General features: G+C 59.9%; 1 protein-coding gene across 1 annotated transcript in view; it reads right to left on the bottom strand.

The window, feature by feature from the left end:
• Nucleotides 1-17,877, bottom strand: part of HTRA3 (HtrA serine peptidase 3) — a 25,263-nt gene extending 7,386 nt beyond the window's left edge. The window contains 5 exon segments of the mRNA XM_081049329.1: nucleotides 1,086-1,118; nucleotides 1,837-2,031; nucleotides 3,534-3,756; nucleotides 6,008-6,107; nucleotides 17,324-17,877. Of these exon segments, the coding sequence (XP_080905455.1) occupies nucleotides 1,086-1,118; nucleotides 1,837-2,031; nucleotides 3,534-3,756; nucleotides 6,008-6,107; nucleotides 17,324-17,810 (1,038 nt within the window). The 5' untranslated portion in view covers nucleotides 17,811-17,877.
• Nucleotides 17,878-18,988: the final 1,111 nt, after the last annotated feature.

The raw sequence follows: 18,988 nt of genomic DNA, 5'->3' as shown, positions 1-18,988 counted from the left end.
AAGGCACGCTTCACCTGCCTGGTCCCCTGAGGGTACTCCCCACCTGGCCCCTGGGAAGCTCTTAAGGTGGGCGGATGCAGGGATCATCGACCATTTCTCATTGGCCCTGTTTGCCCATCCCCGCCGCATGGAGGCGGGAGTGGTCTCCTGGCCGCCAGCCCAAAGTGCACCCGCACAAGCGGGGCTAGACAAACACCAGCGTGATGGCCTCAGCCCTGCTGAAAGCCTTCAGGGTTTCTCGGGGTGCAGGGTGAGGCTCCACCCTTGTTAGGACATGGGGCCCCCAGCCTCCTCCACCATCCGATTGTCTGATCCCTGCCACTCTGTTTCTCCAGCAACAGCACCTGGCTGAGGTCCCCACCCCGTGCTCGTGCTGTGCCCTTTCCCTGGAATATCTGTCATCTGCCTGTCCCCTCCACCAAGCCCTGCCTCCACAGCCAGGTCAGATGCTCCTGCCTCCAGGAAGACCTCCTGGTCCCACATCAGCTGCCAGGGCTCCTGCCGCCGGCACTCCAGAGCTCTCTCCCTGCCCCTCACATCAGGCTTAGGTGTGTCCACATATGACCCCCCCCACGATGGGAGCTCCTCGAGGGGGGTGGGGACTGCACCTGACAATTATCAGGGTGCAGGAGCTTGAACTGAACTTCCTGATTTATTCTGTAAATCTCACCTGGAATGGGAACGAGCCTGACCTGGGGGCGTAGGACAGACCTGGGGGAGGGCGACCTGAGGGGAGTGAGAAGGAATGAGGGCACCCCTCTCATGTTGCATATAAGCTCATGGAAAGGGAGGCCCAGCGGGGGTGACCGACACGCAGGTCTCTGAGGGGCACATGGCCCCTGCCTGGCTGCTGCTCTTGGGTCATCCTTGTTCCTCTGCCAGCTGCCAGCAAGGCGGGGCAGGGGACACAGGGCAGCATGTGCTCTGGGTCACGTCCTCTTGGGCCTCCAGCCCAGCCACATCCCTGACCGTCAGGCATGAAGGTGCCAGGGCCGCACGCCGGGTGCCATCCCTGCCTCAAGGCTGTGCCCCCCATGTGAGCAGAGCCCCAGATAAGTAGAGGCCCCGCTCAGGAGGACACTTACCAGGTTCACCAGCGGCCCCCCGGAGTTCCCGTACTGCAGGTGAAGAAAACACAGTGTTAGCTGTGCCCGGAGTGCTCCTGAAGCTCTTTCTCACAACGACCTTTCCAACAGCACAGAGACATGTGGCTACCTTATCCCCCAGCAGCTTCGAATGGCCTCGTCCCCGTCCCCCATGTCACAGATAAGAAAGCCTGGGCCCACACAGGCCCCGTGGGTGGCTGAGCGGGTGGGAGCCGGGCAGTGCTCTCTGCAAACCTCCCAGGCTCACTCCATAGTTGCTTTGGTGTCTCTGTCACTCGTGGCCTGGGCAGCGCGAGCCGCCTACAGGATGGAACCACTATGTCTCATCCTGCGGCCTCAAGCAGTCTGGACAAAGACTGACATTTCCAGAGAACGCCCGAACCACGGCAAACCCCGACAGGCGGGTGCTGGGCCATCTGGGCAACGTGCTTTGTGAGTGCCCCAGGCGCCATCCAAACAACAATACTAACAGCTGCGAAGGTGATGATCATGTGATGGGAAGCTGACCGTGGGGATTCGGGCAGACATTTCAGGGGCGTGGCTGTGCCTCTCCATCCCGAAGGCGGCCCCCAGGCAGGGCCGCAGCCTCTAACTCCCAGGGCAGACCTGGCAGCATGCGAGTCAGAGCTCCACATCATGGAAAGAACTTTCTAGCAGCGAACAGTCTGTCGAGGGTTGGGGTGGGGTCCTGGGGCAGGGCCGAGCCCGGCAGAGACGGCTGAGGACTCACGTTGATGATGGCGTCCGTCTGGATGTAGTCCATGTCCGAGTCCCGCAGGCCCAGCTCCCGGCCATCCCTCTGGGCTGTGCTCACGATGCCCGTGGTCACTGTGTTCTGCAGGGCGAAGGGGCTGCCGATGGCCACCACAAACTCACCGGGACGCAGGTCTGCCGAGTGGCCCAGCAGCAGCGCCGGGAGCTTTTTCTGGGGGAGGGAGGGAAGGAGGGAGGTTTAGCTGCACGCCTTTGGTGGGGGACCAGAGCCAGGTCAGGCCAGGCCCCTGGTGGGGTGGCCCCAGAAGCAGCTGGACAGAGCGGTCAGGGTAAAGGCCCAGGCAAGTTGCTGACACAGACTAAGGCCAGGCCTGCCTCCGGCTGGCCCTGGGTGGACAAGAGAGACCCAGGCTGGTATCCTCAAAGCAGAGGCTCTGTCTCACCAATGCCCACAGGTCTCCCAGAGCGGGCACAGGGTACAGCCGGGCTCAGCCTCTGAGGCCACTGAGCCCTCTGGATTGATGGTCACAGTGCCCTCTGAAACTCTGATAGAAGCTATGGACACCAGCACCCCGAAAGTGTACCCCACATAAGCTGCTGCATACATACGATCCAGAGATCTGCAGGAGCCCTGGGGCCCGTCTGGGGACCTGGGGACCCTGGTTACGGAATCCTTGATTCAGCTCAACTGATCTCCTAATACAGACACATGGGGAAACTGAGGCCCAGAGAGATAAAGCGACTTAAGCAAGCTCCGCCATCACCCCTGCGCACTAAGACACCTGCACACTTCTCCCTGTTTTGCATGGAGCCAGAGCAGCCTGTCTGTCTAACTCGGGGACGGCCTGGGAGCTCTGAAGCTGCAGGGAGCGTGCTCAGAGGAGGTGCTTGAGTGTCTGTCAGAAGGGGCTGCAGCGCACGCGCCAGTACATGTGAAATCGGTGGGCTGAAGCTCTGTCACCTGCACCTACGTCAATTTCCGGGTTTTGGTGTGGCACCCCTATGTCAGACGTCACCACTGGGGTAGCTGGGGGCATATGGGACCTCCCAGCACCACTTCCGCTGCTTTTTGCAGGTCTAGAATTATTTCCAGATAAAGTTTTATATAAAACGGTGCTGGAGACGGCCATGTCGAGATCACACAGACCTCACCCTCCCTGGGGATTGGTGGGGAGGACCCCACACTGCGGACCCTCTGAAGTGCCCCATGCCACTGCTCGTCCTGCCCAGTTAGTAGCTTTTTCCTTTACACTGTATGCCACCACATCAAATAAGGGATTTTTTCTTTAGGAGGCCTTTTTCATAGCAGCTGGGGGGACCAGTGTGGAGGGGGAAGAACAGGACATATATCCCAAGTGCTCCCCACTGGCCTCCCTCACCCCACGGGACAGCTGTGTCCCTGGGCCGGGCCCAGGAGGGACAACGGAACTGCCCCTGGCGTTGGAGGCCTCCCTGAGGCCGTGGCCGTGGGCAGCACAGTTTTCGGCCAGCGGGCGGCAGCCTTGCTCTGCCCTGCCCTGTCCCAGTGGCTCAGGGAAACAAGGGTGGGTGTCGGAGACCTTGGTTCTCCTCTGAGGTGGCCCATGTCGGGACAAATGGCTGGCCCCCCGGGCCTCGGGTCCTCCAGCTGTCCATGGGAAGGGTGGGCTGGGGCATCTCTCAGCTGGAGTCTGGAGAGGCTCCCCTGCCCCCCTGCCCTTGCCCCCCACTCACTTTGGGATGGATCTTAATGGTGGCGATGTCCGACTTCTTGTCGATGTCCTTGATGGTGGCCTCGTAGGTGTCACCATTCTGCAGCTGCACCTTGAGCTGCTGCCGGCCTGAGAGGGCGTTGGTGCTGGTCACCACGTGGGCGTTGGTGACGATCAGGCCGGCCTCCGACATGATGAAGCCGGAGCCACTGGAGAGGGGCACGTTGCGGCCAAACAGCGGATGTCTGCGGGGAGCGGGCACAGGGGTGTTCAGGGGCCGGGCACATGGGACCTGGGGGTCGGCCACAGTGACGGCTGAGCCAGCATGGGGGCAAAGAACACGGGCTTGGGGTCCTCTAAGCCCAAGTTTAAATCGCAGCTTTTCCACTTACTGGCTGTGGTCTTGGCCAGGTCAAGACGTCTGACCCATCTCACGGCCAAAAAGAGGGGCCAAATCTCTGACTTGCAATTTGCCAGATGAGACAGGAGGCCAGACATGTTAGATCTGTGATAGCACAGCAGACACTCGCTGCTCTGACAACAGCACTGGAGCCAGACAGACCAGGATTCTAATCTCAAGGCCAGGCCCCACTTATTATCTGCCCGACTGTGGGCAGGTGGTTTAACCTCTCCGAGACTCGGTCTGCCCACCCAGAAAATGGGATAACATGCCTGGTGCCTAAAGCACCTGGAGGCAGGAAGTCACTCAACAAACAGGGCTGTTATTGGCAGAAGGGAAAATGTACCAGTGTGCCTACAGCATCCGCTGGGACTGTCACAAGCAGTCCCCAGAGAATGTTAGTTTCCCAGATTTCTGTGCAGACAGAGGGTAAGCACTGGGTGGGGACGTGCTCTCACCTCCTTCTGACCCCTCCACTGCGGCCGGCTGCCTGGAAGCCCCCAATGGCTACCTGAAGGGCCCATAAGCAAGCAAGAGAAAGAACAGGAAGGATGGGACTTTCTCAGGAAAGTGAGTCTCTGGACTGGATAGAACCAGTGACAACAACTCATGTCACCAAGCGCTCCTAATGAGCCAGGGACAACGTCATTTAATTCTCATGATAGGTACCCTACAAGGTAGGTAAGTCTCCAGTTCACAGGTGGGGAAACTGAGTCCCAGAAACACGAAGCACTTGGCTGGGTCAGGCAGGCACAGGGTAGAGCATGGGTTTGGACCAGGCGTCCTGGCCACTCAGCCCCCCTCAGGGTGACCATAGCCTGTGTCCACCCAGCTGTGTGTGCCCTGGGCAGGGGCTACATCTGAGTGCCCCTGGAAGTGCCTGCCCACAGCGCCTGCTCAGCCGGACACGTACAGGACTTGGCGCTTGTCTGTGGAAGGGCCCGAGACCACTGAGGCCTCCGTCATTTTGTCTGGGATTGTACCTGGATCTCAGCCTCCGACCCCTCGGACACCAGCCTCTGAGGCTGACACGGGAGACATCACCTCCTGCCCAGCTGAACTGCTGTGGGCAATTGGGTGGCTCAGGGCCTGGTGCCCGGGGCCTTCGGGACAGACACTGCCCCCACCCACGCCACCAGCAAGGCCAGGACTTAGCACAAGTACCCATTAGCATGTCCAGTGGTAATCTCCTCAATGACACATCCCCGGGTCTGGGGCCCCCAGAGAGGGCAGTGAGGGGTCAGCGTGTTGCCGAGGGATGGGCTCAGCTCCGAGGTCCGAGACACCTGAGATCACACCCTGCCTCAGCACTTAGCAGCTCTGTGAGCCTGGGGAAGTGTCCAGGCCTCTGTTTCCACGTCCAGGAAATGGGAACGTGACAGCCTACCTTCCAGGGGTCACGGGAAGATGCCATGGGCAAGAGAGAAGGGCCTTGGAGTGCAGGGAGCACAGGCGCTGTCAGTCAGCATTGGGAGTGGCCTGGGCCTGGCTCTTAGGGGTGAGTCCCATGGGCTGGCACCAGGGCTGTTTGAGAAATGTAGGCAAACAGCCGCCATGGCATGGGGCACACAGGGTGTCCAAGGGTATCACTATTCTGATGGTGCTGGGCTCGTGCCATTCCCCTCGCCCCACGGAGCACTGTTGGTGGTGAGCAGTCCCTGTCCTCCAGAGATGGGGCATAGTGACACCCAGTGACACGGGCTCACACTGGGCTGGCTTGGCACCATCAAGCAGGGGCAGGAATCGCGGTTCTGTATTTGCAGGCTTTAATACCTGGCCTTCTGGGATACGAACACATAGTAGCCGCTCATGAGTTGAATGAATGACTAAATGACTACAGCTACCGCCCCCTGTGCACCTGCTTCGTGCCTACAGCTCTGGAGGCGCCAGGTTGTTTTCCATTTCCCTAGGCAAGGCCGTCAGAGTCAGAGGGGACGTCCTTCCCAAGGGCACACAGCAGCCGGAGTCTGAGTGAGGTCTGCCTGACTCCAAGCCCAGTCTGGTTTCTGCTGCCCCCAGTGCTAGACCCAAGTCTGGTTTGGGCCCCAGCAGGCAGAGGGGACGCCTGGGAGAGGCGCGGGCGGGGCTTCACACACCTCAGGAAGAGCTCTATGTGCACCACAGCCGGCGCGATCTTCTCCACCACGTCGGCGATGAAGTTGAACTTGTACCGCGGGCTGGTCAGCTGGTGGAGACCTGCACTGGCAGGAAGAACCCGGTACATTAGGGAGACGCAGACACCGCCCAGAACCCGCCCGGGGTGAGGAAGGAGGAAGCTCCACCCAAGACCCCCGATCAGATTCACAGCCCCTTGGGGACACTGAGCAGCACAGTGACACGAAGACATCTGGGGACGGGACTCGCTCGCCCCAAGAATGGTTAATGCTGAGCTTCCTCCTATCTCCTCACTGGACCCTGCCCGGCAGGCCAGGAGGTTCAGAGAAGTTAGGACACTTGCTCTGGGCTGCACAGCAGTGACATGCCTCTCAGGCTGGATCCGGGCCAGCTCCCCTGGGCCCTTGTCCTTTCGCTCACATATAGCAATACCCTGACACGAGGACAGCATCCCCCCCTTGCCAACTCTGCTTGTCTGTCCAGGCCTTGGGCTAGTGCAGTGCCTGGGCACCAATATAGAGAAGCCCGGCTGTCCCTCCTGACTTGCCCCGCCCAACACAATGCGGCCCCCTTCTGGGCCATGCTGGGACCCATGTGCATCTATTAATACCTTGGCCTTGCCCCAGCCTGACTTGCCAGGCGGTTCACAAACTTCTCTGGAACCTTCCCTGTCTCAGATTTCTGCTGCCGTCAGCAACAGGGCTGCTGTGTGCTGGGACCACAGGCTGGAGGCATGTTGGTGGCATGAGGCCCCACGCTTGGCCTCCCCGCTTAGGCCGGTGCCGGGGTCTCCCAGGCCCTTGCCAGGGACAGGTGCTATTGGCACCCATACTGCCCAGTCCTGCTTGTCAGTAGCTCGCAGGGCCCGCAATGGGCTTCGAGTCCTGGGCCTGGCTGCGCACTGCCACTTTCCAGCTGTGTGGCTTCAGGCAACTCACTTACCCTCTCTGGGCCCTGACTCCTAATCTGAAAATGAGACTGAAGACCCCCTTCTACCCTCGCCCCCCACCTGTAGGAACTGGGTGTGGCTGTGACTTGCAAATGTGCAGCTCCCTGCCCGGGGAGCCCACCACCCACCCTGCCAGCCTGATGGTGGTGAGTGAAGTGGGCACAGCCTGTCAAGTCCAGTTTTGCAGCTGCTGCTCCTGCTGATGAGCTCTGGGAAGTGACTGAGCATAGGGATCTGGAGAAAATCTGGTTTCCCCGGTCGTCCAAGGTGAGGGGAGCTAATGTGAGTGTAGTCAGAGGAGCAGGCAGGGGCCCACGGCCATGCCAGGAGCACGTGGCAAACGCAGTCGCTGCCCACGTCCCGACTAATCTCCCCAACCATCCAGGGCGGCAGCCACGGCAGGGCTCATTCCCTCCATCTTTGAAGTGGGGAAACAGGTTCAGTAAGAGGAATCCTCTTGCCTGAAGACACACATCTAGTTAGACGATAAACCAGGCTCCCTTCCCCACCCCCGTGTCCCCAAGGCCCCACTGTCCATTAAGCCTGAACTGGGTCTCAGAGCCCAGAGGACAGTTAGCCTTAGGCTCTGCGGTTAGGGCGGGCAAGGAGGGCCCACCTCACTGATCCTTCGAAGTCTGCCTCTCAAACGGCCCATGGGCCCTGGCGGACAGCCCAGCCTGCTTTGGTCAACCTGAATCAAAGGCCGCCTGTCCAGGGGTGGCCCACTGCCGGCCACTGTCCGGCTTCTTGATTAGCAAATAGTGGGCAGCCAGGGGCTACTCTGCCTTGGAGCACTCTTCCTGGAAGCAAAGCCTTTTGGTGGGACAGGTCCAAGGTTCAGAGGTCATGTTAACAACCAGCTCTGGTGCAGGGCTCCCTCTAGGCCAGGGCTCCGTGCTCCCAGCACACATCGGGTATGCCACACGTCTATTTCCCTGCGGGATCACTGGTCCTCGTGGAAACTCTGGAAGTGAAGCTGTCTGTCAGACAGCCCAGCTCTGTCCACCAGCTAAGGTCCTGGGAACGTGTATTCATGCTCTAGCCTCCAGGCAGAGGGAAGGGAACCAGCAGCAGGCCCTGCTCCCCTCAGGTTCTGTTTCTGACAAGATACTCCCACCAGGCAATCCCCATGGCTTGGCCCTGGAGGACCCCAAACCCAGGCCGCGCAGGGGTATTTGGCAGGGTCTGCAGCTCTCCCATATATACCGAGGCTGGATTTACGTTGGCTGAGGCTCCTGGCCACCGTGCGGTGCTGGGGCGGGCAGCTCCAGGTGGGAGAGGCCAGGTGTCACCCCTCCCAGGTGTGTAACCTCTCAGGCCATTGCCCACCTCCCACAAGTCTCTGCTGTATCACCTACCATTCTCCCTCCACCTGCCTGGACTTCTCCCTACCAAAATACGACAGCTTGTCCTGGGCACAGCTCAAATCCCATCTCCTCCAGGCAGCCCTCCAGCAGGCTTCTTCCGGTCAGAAGGAGTCTCTCCGTGCTCACGGCTCCCAACACAATGCCTCACCTATAGCACTTGCTGTCCTGTGCACGTGCGAAGTGCCTTCTGTGTGTGCACCCTGTGCTGGTACAGGCCTGTGACCAGCCAGGCACAGCCCAATGTGACTAGTGATGGGACAGAGAAAAGCCCAGGGGTTCCGCTGATCCAGGCCTGGAACAGTGCACTGGGCAGGGGAACAGCGCATGCAAAGACACAGCTTTGCGCATAAAGGGAACTACAGATGGCGGGGACTCCAAAGTGGGCCCAGAATGAACAAAACAAGAGGATGAAATATTAGAAAAGGCCGCGTTTGCCCATGACCTGATCTTGGATCTCAGAGATTCCCGCACCCGTTGGGCACGTCTGTCCACCCCCCGCTGGCCTGGCCCAGGTCCCGGGGGCCCAGGGAGCCCCAGTGACGCTCAGGCTGCAGATCCCGACCCAGTGCCCGGACATCTGGATGGGACAGCAGCCTCCGCCTAAATGTTTCTTCCAACATGGTCTCCAGAGAGCACTTAAAATAGGCGGCACTCAATTTTATACGTGATGATTTAAAAAAAAAAACCCTCTGTAAAATATTTATAAGTAAAAGGCTGACAGGAAACACATCAAAAAACTTCACGGTGGATATTCAGGGACAGGGGGAGAGTTACGAGTGATTTTGTCTTTCATGGACTTTCCAGATTTTATACCACAGGCAAATCTATGCAGATGTATCTGAGGAAAGGGGTCAAGGGAGAGAGCAAGCCTGGTGGAGAGTGGGGTGGGGGCGGGGATGAGCCAAGGCGGGGCACTGTGGCACCCCCTCTGGCGGGCAGGGCCCCGGGCTGTTCGGCTACAGGAGCTGCAGGGACAAGCTAACGTGCTCGCCTCCCTCCCAGGCACCAGCTCCTCCAGCAGATACCAAGTACAGGGGAGGCCCAGGGAAGTCTCTGAAAACCCTTCGGAAGGGAGGGGACTTCACTCCCTCTGACCCAACACACAGCAGGTTTGCACACACCAAGGCAAGGCACACCCATCAGCCTATCAGCCCAGTCTTGCAGGAGTAGCTTCCCCAGAACAGCATGGGGTGCTTCCTACCTCCCAGGAAACTGAGCCTGGAGGCAAAGATGGTTTGCAGGGAGACAGGCCTACCACTGGCCCTAGGTCCTGTCGACCTCAGAGCCTGAGCCCGCCCTCCCTGACCCCGCGAACTTGGGGCATCCCTGCAGGGCTCCTAGGTCAGCTGGCTGGTGGCAGGGGCCCTGCAGGCGCTGTCCCTTTAAGCTGACCTTGGTGGGTGGGGGTGGCTGGGGCCTGGTTCCTGGTTCTCCTCCCCACACACAGATGAATCACCCTGTGAATCAGTGGGAAGGGAGGACCCGTTTCCCACCGCTGCTTTCCACATGAAAACCTTGGGCCCCACGGCTGGCTGGGAAGCAGACTGTTTATTTGGGGGTTTGGACAACCCCGCCCCCACCCCGTGCTCGAGCCAAAGTACTGAAGTCAACAGTCTCGACCAGATTCAGCTGTTAGCATTTTTTTGTTTTTTTCAAAAATAAACTGAAATGCACAGGCGTTGGATGTTTCAGTCGGGAGGAACTTGACACAGAGCAAAGCAATCAGGCCAGGTCCTGCAGCGCCTCCTGCGAGAGAAGGGGCACAACCAGGAAGGAGAGAGAGAAATGGGGCTCCGGGCTCCACCGCCTGCATTCCTGCAGGGCAGGGCTTCTAGGAGGGCTGAGGGACAGTGCAGACCCTGAAAGACGACTTACTATGTGCCAGCTCAGTCATGACTGCCATGGAACAGATGGGGAAACCGAGGCCCAGACACCCTGCAAGGCCACTTTGTACTGCTGCATACCATGTTTCCCTGAAAATAAGACCTGGCAGGGCCATCAGCTCTAATGCATCTTTTGGAGCAAAAATTAATGTAAGACCTAGTCTTATTTGACTATAAGACTCGGTCTTATGTAAGACCGAGTCTTATATTAATTTTACTATAAGACTGGGTCTTATATAATATAATGTAAGGCTGGGTCTTATATTAATTTTTGCTCCAAATGACGCATTACAGCTGATGGTCCGGCCAGGTCTTATTTTCGGGGAAACGCGGTAGGTTGTGCACTGCACAACCCCAAGACCATTACTGACAAAGATCACCGTGTGGCTGACCTCCCCTGGGGTTGTGCAGTGTACAACCTGCTTAACTGTATGCATTCGTCCTTCCAGCACATAATGAGCAGAGGCAGCACTGAGACCCAGTTCTAGTCCTCCAACTCCATCCCTGCCGCTTCTTCCATTGCCCCTTGCAATCAGAAGACACCCCTGTCCAGTGGTTAACTAGGACCTGGGGATGGAGGGCCCATCCATGGATGACCGCGAGGTCCCCAGCTGGGCCCATCTGTCCGTAATAGTGACCACAGCCTGCAGACCAGACGGCAATGTCTCAGCAGAGCCCTCAAGCATCTCGGTGTCTAGGTCACACTTACAGCTGCAGCCTCCCCTACTGCCCCTCTCCCTTCTGTCCCCTGGCGCTGCTTCCCTAAGCACACATGCTCCTACGTGTGCCCCTGCTTTTGCACGGCCAGACGCCCCTGCCAGGAATGCCACATCCTTCAAGACCCAACACACGTCCTGTGGGGGGCCTGCCCTGACTCAGCAGGCTCAGTGACGGATCTCTCTCCTGGGCCCCGGTTTGTCCCTTGGAACTGTCCCCGGGGCCTGGGCGCCCTGACCCACAGCAAGGAGCAAGAGGGTGCATGACTGTTCTCCAGGCACAAATGAGTGGTCTCAGGGCCCCTCACGGCCCCCAGCCCCCACTTTCAGTCCTGCTACAAGGGGCCGGCTTTGAAGCCCCGGGAGCTGCCTCCCAGGTCTAATTAGTTCCCAGACAGTTCCCTGTGTTTTTCTTTCTCTTAAAAACTTGCCTGTCCCTAGTGAACCTCCTACTCCCAACCAAGGACAGGCCTTCAGATCTGGCTGCAACTGGGGTGTGAGGGGTAAGGACGGGGCAGTCCTCCTGTCCTCGACCAGGCTCCTGACCCTGGGACCCAGGGTCAAGGCCTCCCCCTCCGCGGACCGGGTGCCTGGCATTTACGATTTCAGGGAATTCTCACAGCAGTTCTGCAAGGCGAGTTGTTAGCCCATTATTCAGGCAAGGAAAAAAGGCTCGGAGAGGTCATACGAGGTGACACGGCCTCCAGGCCAGGTCCCTCAACCCCCACCCCAGGTACTTCCCCAACTGGGTGCTGGTCCTCGCCCACTGTGACTGGCTGTGGGGTCCCCAGGGGAGCTAGGCCTTGGCAGGTCCTCGGCTTGGGTCCAGCCTGGCTCATCTGGCTGAGAATCCCACCAGGAGGAGGTAACTCCGCCACCAGCTTGTTTGTGCTTTATCCAAGGGTCCCACAGGCCAGGCAGAACTCCAGGTCACCCACAGGGTCCCCCAAGCCACTGAATCCATGGAAGACAATGTGGGGTCTGCCACAGACCCGCCGCCTACAGGAAGCCCTCCCTACCCAGACTGGCCCATCAGTTGACTCCTCTGGGCTCAGGCTTCCTGGTTGGGAGGTGGGGACTAGAAGAGGCCAGTGGGGCACCCTGGGGCACGTGGCAGCCCCTCCACAAGCACTTCCGGCTCCACCTCTCCTTCACTCTCACAAACTGCATTTACGTCAAAAACGTCCACTTGTCAATATTTAGGTGTGTTTGCACTAACATCTTGGCCCTTACAGTGTGCAAAGCACGTTTAATTCCTTATCTCATAGATTGTCCAATGAGCCCGTGAGGAGGGTACCACGCCAGAACCCCCATCAGTACCTAACCTGAACTCGTCACCTCGCCTCCATACCTGTCCTCCAGGATGCCCGCCTCTAGGAAAGGCCCCACCATCCACCCACCCTGACACTCTGCCCACCCCCAGCCTCTGATGGCCTCTGGAGCTAGCTCAGGCCGCATCGGCTTCCCCGGCCCAGGGCACCGACCGCCCGCTCACTGGGCCCCGTACTCACTGTGCGCACCTATTACCCAGAAGCCTCCAGGCCCCTCACCGCACGGCTCCTTCACGTGCACCTGCCTGTGCTCAGCGTCTCCTGCTGGCCTGGTGCCCACTGGTCCATGTCATCTGGGGGCTGCCTCCCCCAGGGACCCTCCCTGATCTGTCCTCGCCTGTGTCCACACATCGTCATGTGTCCCTCACAACACGAGCCTGGGGATTCCTCGGGGGTGGGGGGTCTGCTGGTGGTGCCGACGGTGGGTAGGACGCAGAGGCCAGATCGCACTGAGTCTGCAGGCCACCTCCGAAGTCTCTGCTTGGTTCTGAAGGCAGCAGGAGCCATGGCGGGGCTTTTGGAAGGGACACCCGTATCTCATGATGCCCCCTTGGGCCATTGTTCAGAGGTGCATGGACAGGCCGACCCCGGGGGGAGGAGGGTGTGCCGGGGGAGGGGGAAACGCAGAAGGTGCGGGTGCTTCCTAGGCTCAGCCCTGGCCAGGAGGGGGGGGCACTGCATAGCACCCTGCGTCTTAAGCTCCTCTGGTTGGACTGTTGGCTCCCAGGGACGTGGGCAGTAAGACAGCTTAGCTCTGCTGTCCTGGGCAGGCAGGGGGAAAAACAGGGGGACGTCATCTTGCCTGATTTGCTAAGAGGATTAAAAATCAAAAGCCAAGCAAAGCTCTTAGATAAACAAAGCTGAGAGCCACAGTAGGAACCTACTCTGGGGTTGCACAATAAAAGCTGCTTATTAAATGCCACATAAACTGCCCCAGGGCTCCAAATTCTGAATTAATTGCACACTCAAAGGCCTATTTGTCTGCAGCTGTCGGCAGACAGGCTGCAAAGATCCTAAGTCTCTGGAGTAAAAACGGGAAAGCTCTTCTCTGTGCAGACCCTCTGAACACATTATCTGAGTTTGTACTCGCCCACCGTGTAGCAGCACTGCCTCCCTGGAGAGGTGGTGAGCCCTTGTCACTGGAGGTATGCAAGGAGGGTTGGGAGGGTTATAAGAGATTCGTACATCACATGGGGATCCACTCATTCCACAGCACCTACTGTGAGCCAGGCACTGGGCCAGGCCTGACAGGGAATAAACAGACCAGGCCCTCGCCCTGTGAGGCTCAGAGCGCAGTGAAGCTGGAGATAAGGCATCAAGTCAAACAGGTGGTGTGAAGGTCTAGACGGGACTCCAGAGTGTGCTCATGAGGCTAATGATAGGGGTTAACGAGGCATGGTGGTCAGGAAACGCAGCTGAGGGAGGGTGAGACAGCCAGGCCAAGGCAGAATGAGGACCCGGCCATGTAAAAGTGAGGGGATGGAAATTTCAGGCAGCGTGTGCAAAGGCCCTGAGGGGAGAAGGAAACTGGCGTGGCTGAAGCACAGAGGATGAGATGGTGCTCAGGGCGGGAGGGGGCCAGATGGCATGGGTCAGGGTAAGTGTCGGGGAGCTGCCGAGGGGGTCCCACTGGTGACAGGCAGGATAAATTTATCAATGTTATCCTGGCTGCTGTGTACAGAAGTGACCAGAGGGAGAACGAAGGAGGTGGGGAAGAAAGAGGAGGCCAGAGTTGCCAGGGCAAATAGGAGTAATGGCAGGCTGGGGGATGGTTCAAGTTCGAGCTAAAGACTAGCCTGTGGATAGAAGCTAAGGAATGATGGGAAGTGGGAGACCAAAGGTGACGAAGGCTTCGGACCTCAGCTTCCTGGGGTGGTTCTTTCAGTCGAGGACCCTGGCCAGGTGAGACACAGGACTCTAGCTCAGAGAAGAGACGGGGCTGGAGACAGGAGCCCCGAGTAATTGGCATCTGGGTGTACTTGAGGGCAGGCCAAGGTGACGGTAGAGATGGCCGGACTCCCGTATGGAAAAGCTCAGGATGCTGCAGGGTGTGGACATCCCCCAGTGACCTCTGGCCGGGCCCTTGGGAGGGCAGAGAGGGGACACTGCCGGTGCCACTCTGTGAAAGCTGAGCCCTGCAGAGCTGGAGACCTAGGCCTAACTCCGATGCCAGTTATCGGGGACCCTGCTATTCCCCCCACCCCGCCCCCACCCCAGCTGCCTGGGGCCCTTGAAGAGTGTGGCTGTCAAAGCCAGCCAGACCGGGGCCAGGCCTGGCTCGGTCACTTCCTGGCCAACTGACCTCAGATCCACCACTTGTCCTCTCCCTGCCTCCGTGGGCACCTCTGTGGTGTATGCAGCCAAATGTGCAGAGGCAAATGGGACTGCAATGGTGAGAGACCTGGCAGCAGTGCGTGCTCCACAGACACTGGATTTGCCACATGCAGAAACCTGGGTGTCTGAGGTCCCTGGTACAGGGGTCAGGGGTGTGTGACAATGAGCGCACAAGGCCCAGAAACAAGGGCAGGGCCACACTGACCACTGTGCTCCCAGGCCCTGGACCCGGCTGGCCCGCCCTCCACAGCAAGGCCTGCCCTCCCCTCTCTCTTGGGCTTCAGCCCTGCACGGAGTCCCTCACCTCTTGGGCTCTGGCAGCAGCCAAGCTTGCGGGTCCTGGGCCTGCGAGACCAGTCCATCTGCCTCTGCTTTGCTGCTGTCCCTCTCTGTCCCCTTGTCCTTTGTTCACCCCCCACAGCTCAGCACAGAAGCAGCCCACCCACCCACTGACTGCCAGATGAAACAACTGGTGGTTGTAGCAGTGATAATAATACACGAAATAATAGGTGGCCTCTTGATTGCCACAATTCTCCACAGTAGGTGCCACTGTCACCCCCACTTTACAGATGAGGAAACTGGGGGTCCTTGTCTAAGGCCGCACCATTCGTAAAGGCACCACGACAGCCCCAGCCCACGACCTCCCCTCCCAGCCGTGCCGCCTGCTGGCCACCTCTGTGCCTGTGTGCTCAGCAGGCTGTTTCCTTCTTCCCACTCTCCATGTGTGTCCCTGACCCTCTGATTCTCAGGGCACAGACCGGCTCTGCCTTATTGAGGTGCCCTCGTCACCATCCCAGGGCAGCCAGACACACAGAGAAGGGACTTCACAAGTGTAGACATGACCCGCTAAGAATGAAGGTTTCCAAACGCCGAGACCACCTCCAGCCTCCCTGCCTGCCGCCCACGGCCATGCTTGTCCTGGAGTCTTACTCTAATAGCACCTACCACGTGGATGGGGGGTCCGGGTTGGGGAGGGGCCCCCACGGACACAACCAAGCTGCAGTGGGCAGGTGCCAGGCCCACCCGGAGCCCTCCACCTCTCAGACCCATCACAACCTGAGATGGGCCCGCCAGTACCAAGCCCCAAAGCAGATGCGCCCCGTTGAGGGTGCAGCAGGCACTCATTAAATGGCAACGCCCATCTCCCAGACACCGAGGGGCACGAGACTGTCATCCCTGGATCCTGGACACAATGTAAACAGCCGACCACATCACCCTCACTTCCCTTAAGGCCGTGCAATGGCTCTCCCAAATAACCATGTCACTACCATCTAATGCTTCCCAGACTGGGCTCCCCGGAACCCCGGTGTGCCGGGAGGAGGGCATGTGTATTCTGCCAGAAAAGAAGTGCTCTCTGTTGAATTTCTCTGGAGAAACCTTGGCTTTTACCATTGTGTGTGTGTGTGTGTGTGTGTGTGTGTGTGTTTCTTACCGCAGCTTTTCTCAGAACCTCTAATAGAACCAAGTGACTCCCCATTGCAGGGACAGTGTTCACGCTCCCAACCTTTTGGAGCCACAGAACACTTCTTTTCAGAACAGCAGACATGTTGGGAAGCCTGGCCTACGGGATGAAGTCTAAGCCGTCGGCAGGACGCTGTGGGCACCGTCATCCCATCCCTGCCCACCTGCGCAGGCTTGGGCCTCCCTCTCTCTCTCACACACACACACAAGCACGCACGCACACAATGCATGCACACACACCTCCCCTGCACAGCGGCTGCTCGGAGCTACTTGCTCTTCCTACAAGACTCACCACACACTGCCAGCCTCCTCAGGGAGGTTCATGCTATTCCCTCTTTCCAGAAAGCCTTTCCCTCTCACCACCGGGAAGGTGTGTGCTTGTCCCTGCATTCAGTGTAGATGTCCCTCGTCCCTAAATGTCTCCCGGCACCCAGGCAGCTGTGCCCCGTGGTGCTCCCAGGGCAGTGGAGCCTGTCCTCCTGCTTAGTGTCCCCCTGAAGCTGCAGGCTGAAGGCACACAAGAGCCTGGCTCTGTGAACTTGGGCCCAACATAAGACATCTGCGAGTATCTGCTGGGCTAATGAAGCCTACCTTCCTAAGAGGCGTCCCAAACAAATAAGGGGACAGCAGGCTTTTTCAGCATTTTCTTCCGTGAGCAGGGTCAACCTGTGTGGCAAGAAGCAATCCAGGGCCAACTCCAGGTCAGGGGAGGCTGTTCTGGAGTTTGAAGAGACTGAGAAATTCCCTACCCCACAGCCTCTCCCCGTGGAGCCCCAGGAATTCCAGGGACCCCATAGGCTTGCTCACCATTCCCGGACAAGCATTTTAAGTGCAGTTAAAAAGAAAAAAAACACTGAACGTCGCTCCAAAGGGCACCCAGACTGGGGATGTAGGGTCAGGAAAGATTGCCTTTCACCCAAACTGACCCGTGGAGACGAGATACAAGATAGGTATAAGTTCTGATGAGGCCAGAAGCTGGAGGAACTTGAGCTAGACCAGGCCCCCCGGGGTTCGTCGGATTCGTCGGATTTGGGACTACTTCTGTGACCTTGGGGACAGCATTGTACCCCTCCACCCCTCAGTTTCCCCACTTGAAAACCAGAGGGCTGGTGAGATGATTTCCAAAGCCCCTTGCCGTTGCGCCCAGGGCTTTGGGATTTGGAGGCTCTGCCCTAGCACGGAGCCTTAGTTTCCCGGGAGGAGGCTTCACGCCGCCCCCCCCACACCCCGCCCTCGGCCCCAGCCCGAGCACTTACCCGACGGGCAGGCGCCCTTCTGCAACTGGCGCACGGGCGTCCCGGAGAGCTGCAGCGCCCGGCGGCTGGCAGCCTGCAGCGCGCACACGTTGGCATAGGTGTGCCCGTCGGTGCCGCACACGGCCTGCGCCCAGCGACAGCGACACACGCCGCGCGTGCACTCCAGGCTCTCCCCGCACGGCGAATCCAGGGGCCGGCCGCACGGTTCGCCCTCGCTGGCGGCGCACACCAGGCAGCAGTTGCAGAGGTCGGGCACGTAGCCGCCGGGGCAGCGGGGGCTCGGGCACCGCGACACGTCGCAGCGCGCGGGGCACGGCGCGGCGGGGGGGTCCCGGGCCAGCGCCAGCGCGGCCAGCGCCGACAGAAGCAGCGCCCGCGCCTGCATGGCTGCCGGGCCGGGGGCGGGCGGCGACGCGGAGGACCGGCCGGGGGCCAGCGGGGGCGCCGGACGCCTACGGGGGGGCCGGGGACGCGCGCACGGCCACATGCGCCGGCGGCTCAGGCGAGCCGGTGACCGGAGCGCAGGGGCATGGCCGGGCGGCGCAGGCTGGGGAGACGCCCGCTCCCTCGGCGGCCGACGGGCTGCGGGCAGCGGCCCCGCGGCATTTGAAGGCGCAGCCGGCCCGCCCCCGCTGGAGGGGCGGCGGGGGCCCTTCCCCAGCCCCGCCCCCCGCCCCCAACGGCCAATGCTCGGCTTTCCCGGCCCGGACGGCAGGCCCTGGTGGCAGCACTGGGCCTGCCTGGTCTCCTGTGCTGGTGATCCGAGGGGTGGGGGCTTGTGGGGGGGCCACCAGGGAACAGGTCTCAGGCACACCTGGAGTGCCTGCCCCAGATGTGCCCATGTCCAGGGTTCCGGGACCTGAGCTACCCCCCCCCCCATAGAAATTGACAAGTCCGGACCCCCCAGCTCCTTCTCCCCAGCCTGTCTCCCTCCCTCCCCTTTCTCCTCCTTCCCACCCCCCAGGCCTGCTCAGTGGGGGCGCTCTCAGCACCGGGCCTGGACGGTCCACATCAGGGGTGTAGACGGAGGTCGCCCCCCTGGCTCGCACCCCCACTGGGGGCAAACCTTCCGGAAGTGCCCGCTTGTGCCCTGACTCCTCAGTCTTCAGGGCCTGGAGGATGCGCTGTCCCGAGCTCTGGACAGGTCTGTCAGGGCCCCCAGCTTCGTCCTCTGGGAAAGGGGAATGAGCAGCCCTTTGCTCTCTCATAGGACTGTTGGGGAAACCCCGCGGAGTAGATGGTGGGGTGCAGTGTTCCCAAGCACTCCATGCCGGGCACACAGTCAGCCCTCAGGAACTGGAAGCTGTTCCCTTCTCCTTATTATTCCCCGCTCAGGCTCTAAGGGGCCACTTCAGGCGCAGCGCCCTGCCCTGCGGGGCCCAGAGCCTGGTAACAAGGACACCAAGCCAGTGTGAGGAGGGTTGTGTGGTCAGAGGGAAGAGAGCAGAACCCACTTCGGAGGTGGGTAGGGCTTGGATGTGGGGTAATGGGACTGGGGCTGGCAGGGGATGAAGCAGGAACTCATCCCCACCTGGCCAAGGTCCCAGAAGGGGCAGCAAATCAGAGCCGGGACTCACTAAGCAGGAGACATGCATGCAGACCCTGGAGCTGGGGTCCACCCCTTCTGTCGGGAGCCCCTTGGCACCTGGTGAAGTCCGGGGAGCC

This window comes from Rhinolophus hipposideros, assembly GCF_964194185.1.
Source record: "Rhinolophus hipposideros genome assembly, chromosome: 1".
In the NCBI taxonomy this organism is placed as follows: domain Eukaryota; kingdom Metazoa; phylum Chordata; class Mammalia; order Chiroptera; family Rhinolophidae; genus Rhinolophus; species Rhinolophus hipposideros.
Note: the sequence above shows the minus strand (reverse complement) of the source record. Positions and strands in the feature narration are given on the sequence as shown.